The 6,899-nt window shown below is 26.6% G+C and overlaps 1 protein-coding gene across 2 annotated transcripts; it reads left to right on the top strand.

Moving 5' to 3' along the window:
* The first annotated feature begins 301 nt into the window (after positions 1–301).
* On the top strand, positions 302–6,289 carry LOC145010514 (axial regulator YABBY 5-like). 2 transcript variants are annotated; one of them, XM_078969047.1, is made up of 7 exons: positions 302–741; positions 1,680–1,838; positions 3,513–3,627; positions 4,621–4,669; positions 4,760–4,835; positions 4,958–5,045; positions 6,070–6,289. In XM_078969047.1, exons 1-6 carry the CDS (start codon positions 652–654, stop codon positions 5,039–5,041), a joined length of 573 nt encoding a protein of 190 aa, XP_078825173.1. In that variant the 5' UTR covers positions 302–651; the 3' UTR covers positions 5,042–5,045; positions 6,070–6,289. The 2 variants fall into 2 exon arrangements, with proteins under 2 accessions (XP_078825173.1, XP_078825172.1); XM_078969046.1 differs by having other exon boundaries at positions 358–741; positions 4,974–5,045; positions 6,070–6,284.
* Positions 6,290–6,899: the final 610 nt, after the last annotated feature.

The raw sequence follows: 6,899 nt of genomic DNA on the forward strand, positions 1-6,899 counted from the left end.
ATTACATTTTCATGTTTATATATAACTCGATACAATGTTTACCGACAATTACTATTTTATCACGGCTTCTGTCAATTCAATATGTGTTTTCTAGTTCGATCAAGTGTAACATCATGAAGACTATCTAATTAAATTCCGACGTTTTGCCAAATTAAATTAACTCGTGTGGCATGTTTAGACAATAGATCACATGTTGAGAGTCATGACGTAAATGAATTCTCGACCTATCAGGTTATATAATTGCCGGTCCTGGTGCATGGAGTAGGGCCCGCATGCACTAATTAATTTAACCAGATTTACCCGTTTGCTATAATGCCTTTGCGATGGGATCCTATCACTTCCTCTGTTACATCTTACTCGTTCTCTCTCTCTCTCTCTCTCTCTCTCTCTCTCTCTCTCTCTCTCTCTCTCTCTCTCTCTCTCTCTCTCTCTCTCATGTATAAACACATACTTAGTACATATATGTATGTCTTTGTTTACTCGATTATGATATTCTTCTCCTATAAATATATATAGATGGGATAAAATAGAACCTATATATACTGCTACAGACTCCAACTTCAAATACAAGCAAACACACAGCTGTGTGTGTGTGTGTGTGTGAGAGAGAGAGAGAGAGAGAGAGAGAGAGAGAGAGAGAGAGAGAGAGAGATGTCAAGCACAAGCTGCTGCATAGAAGTAGCAGCGTCATCTGAGCAGCTTTGTTACATTCCTTGCAACTTTTGCAATATTGTTCTTGCGGTATACAGTTTACTCTCTCTCTCTCTCTCTCTCTCTCTCTCTCTCTCTCTCTCCCTCTCTCTCTCTCTCTATATATATATATATATATATATATATATATATATATATATATATATATATATGTGTGTGTGTGTGTGTGTTCTTTTCTAAAGAGTGAAAGAAGTTTATGTTTTAAGATTTGTTAGATGATAAAAGCAGAAACTTAATATCGGGTTGGTCTTCATATCAGATTTTGGTGTTATTATGCTGGAATTAAAGAATAAATTTCCTTTCAAGTTTTTGAAACTTTTCTCTCACAACATACTCTCTTTTTCTCTCTCTACAAAACGCAGTAGATGACCTACTTTTTAAGCAGAAATTATAATCAATTGTACAACAAGATAAATTAATTAAGGCCATAACTAACACACTCAGGTTAACGCTAGCTAGGAGTATATTTGTCTGCAAACCAAAATCTAGGATTTTGTGGCTCATAATTATATGATCACATGATTGGGTGTAGAAAGTCATCCGTAAATTGGTCTAGTTGGGTGTCAAGGCCTTTTAAGGCCGCTTCCTTTATCTTGTTTATTTCCTAGCTATGTTCTTGTTAATTAGTTGAAGAAAATTATTGTCAAAAAAAAAAAAACAATATAACACTATGAAGAACACACAGATTAATTAAATTTCAGGGAAACCCCACTTAAGAAAAGCTATGATTAGATGAGGAATCTTCAGCTACACGATATTGATTTCAGTTTCACATCATCGATCTACGGTTAATCTTTATCATACGTACGATTCGTATCCTGAAACCCTAGTTGTTTTATAACTAACTTATATTCTATATAAACATTTTGAAAAGTTGCATGATGGATCCGTGTTTTAAATTGATTTTCTGAATGGATAATCTTGATCTTGAGTTGATCATTAATATTTAGAAGCTGGATTCAATTCAGGTGAGTGTACCATGCAGCAGCTTGTCCGATATAGTAACCGTGAGATGTGGACACTGCACAAATTTGTGGTCTGTGAATATGAACATGGTTTCTGTTCATCAGTCTCTCACCAATCCCACCTCTCAAACTTCTTCGTCTTCTCATCGCCATGGTGATCAGGTATTCTACTCTATATCTATATATACAACTTCAATCCATATATTCTTTTCTTGTCCTATTGAGATCGGTGGCCACTCATGTTTTTCTTTTGTACAATATATTGTTTTAACTTAAATAAAAACACGCTACCACTTAAACATTTAGGACAAAAGGATATCAATTATAATGGTTACATAACTAATATTTTTCCGACTGTTATCAATTATTAAGAATAGTACTTTTTATATTTACAATAATGTTGATTTTTTTCAACAAAAATCCAGTAGGTTTATTTAAAAAGATAATTAGTTTTTATTAGTTAAAAACAAGTCATTGTTTGGTAAAAATGTAAGAAGAAAAAATTTGTACATGTCTTTGCACAAGAAGGGTTAATAACTCGAGAGTGTAAACAACTATGCCATTAAAGTATATAAATTGTTCAATTAAACACCATTTTCACCCACATTGTAGTATGTCTAGCCGGATTCCAGTGACTTCTTCGGTTGCTTAATCACTTGATATGGTAATAAATTATGTTTTGTGTAACACGATCATTCTGTTGTTTTGAAAAAACACCATTTTAACAGCGTTATTCGTTGGACTTCGGTTTTAAAACGTGGGTTAAATAAGTCAAAACTAATTAAATTAAGATATAATCTAAATGATCTAAATTATAATTTGGTTGGATAGATATTTATCATTTGATTTTTAAAAGTCTAAGACCTTTGAAAGATAAATAGCTTTAACAATAAATCAACTAACTATTTGTCTGGCGCTCGAGCTTAGTTTCAAGTTAAAAAAAAACGAAATCAAGCCGGATGCACTTTTATATAATATAACTTTTATTTTTAATCTTATATATAGACTTTTAATTAAATAATTAAGTATCAAATATCAAATAATGATAAACTAATTTTTTTACAAGTATAAAAACACAAACAAACTTTATAATTACTATTAATAGATGCGAACTCGAACTGAGCTTAGACTTGTTTAGGTTTATGCGAAAAACAAGTCTAGCCCAAACAAAGCATTTTAAATCCTCTATAAATCAAACTTTAGCTTTGAAACCTCAGCTCAAAACAAACTGAGCGCGAGCTAGAGCTCAACCCCTATAAATTTTAAATGAGCCGAACCAAGACCACCCAAACTCGAGCTCGGCTCGACTCCATTACACTCATAAATACGAGCCATAGGACTAGAGATTTTGGGATTACGAAATGAATAACCAACTATTAGTTATCTATTAGACAAACATATGTAGCTTCAAGAGTTCTGTATCAACAACATTTCACCTCAACTTGAACTATAATAACATTTCTTGAAAAAATTCTAGTTCAAAATATATATTTATTGGTTCTTGTTATTATAAATTAAGTAATAATATTGACTTTTTTCATTTAAATGAGGAAACAAACATATAATAATATAATTTCCATGAAAAAAAAGGTAGTAAAAAATTAGGCTCAACTATTAGCCTTAGCAGTAAAGAGCGATCATCTCAAATGAGAGGTGATAGGTTCAAATCTTTTAGAAGATATATATGGTATTTAGAAGTAGGTTTAAATAGTTTGTTGTTTAAAAAAAAAGTAAAGTTTTTTTTATTTATATATACAAACAAATAAAAAAGTCAAAAGAACTTATTGATATTTTAGTTTATCTATTTTATGGATTTATTCTTTCGTAATTCAACAGGATCCTAACCAAAATCCTTCAAATTCTGAGGTTGGTTTGTGTTCATCTACAAGATATATGCCAGTGAAACTACCTCCTCCTCCAAACACCAATGATCAATCAATAATCAATGCTCGTACGTTCTCGATTTTGCATCAAATTTAATCATATATAATTGGGTCGTTACGTTAAGTGTGTGTTTGACAATGAGTTATTTAGGAATTATTTTTAATTTTTTATTATTAGGAAAACTCGAATTAGAAAAAAAAATCCTTTGAAAATATGAGTTTATAACTTTTATATTTTAACAAAAACTTATAATTCCAAAAAGCACTTTAGCTTTCAAGAGCTTTTAGAAATTTTAGTTTTCTTATAATTTTACGATTTAAAATTTTAAATATTTTTTTTATCAAACACTTTTATATAAATAAAAATTACATTCTGAATATGTAATTGTTGGCTTAGTTTCAGTAACACTCTTTTATATATAATAACTGAAAAATAGTTTATCAATAAAACTATCTCAAACTAATTTATAATATACTTTAATTTATAAACTAAACAAACTAGTTTTATGTTTGTATAAAATACACTAAATTATAATAAACAACTTTATTTTTATAAAACATAATCTAACTTTTTTATCAAACATCCTCTTTAATAAATAATTTTTTTTGCTACATGTAATACTTTTATTTATTTTGTCACGTGTCATTTTATAGTTACTTTCAATTATTTTTTTTTCACATGGTATTGTTTGGTTTTTTTTTTATTTTATTAATTTTCACATAATATTTAAATATAATAATTACAATAAATATAATAATAAATACATATCAATTTCATTAATTAAATGACTTTCTTCAAATTTCAAATTTTCTAAATTAAAGTTTTATTAGTTTCATTTGTTTATTTATCTAAATTATTTATTTAAATTAAAAAAAAATTTAATTTTAATAATTCAATATTTTTTTATTTTTTTCTTCTAAATTCAATTTTCTTAAATGTTTAGAATTTCACACTTTTTTTTTCTTTTAAAAAAACTCATATAATATATATATCTTAAACTTAATATCTAAATAAATAAATAAGTTTATTATATTATTGATCAAAGTAATTATTTTTACAGCACCGGAGAAAAGGACACGCGTTCCATCTGCATATAATCAATTCATCAAGTACAGATACTAAATTCCCCTGATATATATTGAATAAAGTTATTAGTAACTTATATTACTATTTTTTTTTAAAATATTTTTAAATATTAGACAAGAGATTCAAAGGATTAAGGCTACTAATTCCAATATCAGCCACAGGGAAGCTTTTAGTGCTGCTGCGAAAAATGTAAGTATACATGTATGGTAGCAATTTCGGATTTTTTTTTTATTTAAAATTATTTATTATTTATTTATAGATTATATCAATTTTATATATGGTTATATATAAAACTAAAAATATAATTGAAGTGTGATGTTATTACAGTGGGCACATTTGCCTCATATTCATGTTGGGTTAATGTTGGAGGGCAACAATCATCAACCAAAACTTGATCAGGTGAGTTTTTCATAATTAATTTCTCTAGTTTAGTTAAGTTACTTTTTTAGAACATCGATATTACTGTTTAATAAATTGATTAACTTCATCTACTTTAATATCGTATAATATTAGGTGTAAACACATATATTACATTGACTCAAGGTTGTCAAGATCGGGATCCTACCTAGGATCGTTTTTGGGTTTGCAAAATCGGAATCGTAAGATCGAGATCGAGATCCTAAGATCCCACAAAATAGAATATAATTTTAATTTATAATATTAATCATAAAAAATATTTTAAACATTTCATTTTTCGTTCAAAAGTTATAAAAACTTTAAAATATTAGTCATAAGTCACAATAAAAATGATAAATGGTAGATTGGTAAAGGGTAAAAGACATAAAATGGTAAAAAAATTTCATTTGAAAAAAAAAATTAAAGGAAGGTAGAATCGGATCGGATCTCGATCCTACGATCCTACCTACGATCTTACGATCCTACCTGCGATCCTACCCAAAATACGATCCTTTTACGATCCGGATCGTTTTTCATACATAGGATCGTAGGATCGTACGATCCTACGATCAGGATCGCGATTTTGATAACCATGCATTGACTAATTAAAAAATTTATGTCTAAATATTTAATAACTTTTGATTTATAAGAAAATAAAAAAATAATAAATTATTAAAATTGATTTTTTTATCTTTTAAAATTAAATAAATAAACAAAATAAACTAATAAACTTTAATTTGAGTATTTTGAAATAAAAAGGTAAGTCCATAAATGAAATTGATATTTATTTATTATTACATTTATTATAATTATTACATTAAAGTATTATTTACAATTTATTAAAATAGAAAATCCATAAAATAACATTTGGAAAAAAAATTGATTCAAAGAAATTAAAAAAAACATTTGACAAACTGAATAAGAATTATATGGCAAAAAAAAATATATTTATTAGATTCATTTATCAGAATACATAGATTCTTATAAATTATGGTTACATGATGTAATATCTTTTGATTAAATGCAGTTGAGTTACATGCAAGGATCTAAGAAGCGATTAAAGTCAACAAAAGAGTCAATTGACAAATAATTCAATAATTTTAATTATGTTTTAAGTTTTTATGATTTGAAATATTACTTTAAAAATAGTTTGACAATTGTATCATCATGTTATCCATGTATTTTTAGGTTTATCATTGTAGTATATACTTTGCTTTGCGAAATAATTTGGTCGGCTGTTTCTCTTCTTCCTTTGGACGTAAACTTTATTAAGAGTTATGCATGTAAATAAAACATGAAGAATGCGTACATCAATATCAGTTTATATCTATGGAAACAATTGTGTCAGTAGGTCGAAACAAATAATTGATATGATATCGGTATTAATTAAAACTCAAAACTAAAAAGTATCATTCATTAAGGATAAATATAAAAATTATTGATTATGATAAATATTACTATAATTAAATATTAAACATATTAATAATCTCAATAATAAATATTTAACAATTAATTATGATAATATTTTTTATGTTTAATATTTTTGATATATATTTGTAGGTCATATATTAAAAAATTCTTTTTATATATATATATATATATATATATATATATATATATATATATATATATATATATATATATATATATATATATATATATATATATATATATGAGAAAAATGAATATACCCTTAAGGGTATATAAGCTTAGGTACCCAAACTCATTATAATACGTCATTTTGTTTAATATATTCATTATAATGTTCTTAAGCTTTAACCTTTAACTTGATTTACTTTCAAAATTTTCGAAATTTTATTATTATCTTTCTTTTACGTCACATCTTTTTGCCGAACA

The sequence above is a fragment of the Lactuca saligna genome, chromosome 8 (genome assembly GCF_052625555.1).
Source record: "Lactuca saligna cultivar CGN05327 chromosome 8, ASM5262555v1, whole genome shotgun sequence".
Classification (NCBI taxonomy): Eukaryota; Viridiplantae; Streptophyta; class Magnoliopsida; order Asterales; family Asteraceae; genus Lactuca; species Lactuca saligna.

Coding starts and splice junctions, on each gene's coding strand:
- LOC145010514 (XM_078969046.1), top strand. CDS start 652: ATGTCAAGCACAAGCTGCTGCATAGAAGTAGCAGCGTCATCTGAGCAG. Junction 1,839..3,512: donor CTCATCGCCATGGTGATCAG/GTATTCTACTCT, acceptor GTAATTCAACAG/GATCCTAACCAAAATCCTTC. Junction 4,836..4,973: donor TTAGTGCTGCTGCGAAAAAT/GTAAGTATACAT, acceptor ATGTTATTACAG/TGGGCACATTTGCCTCATAT.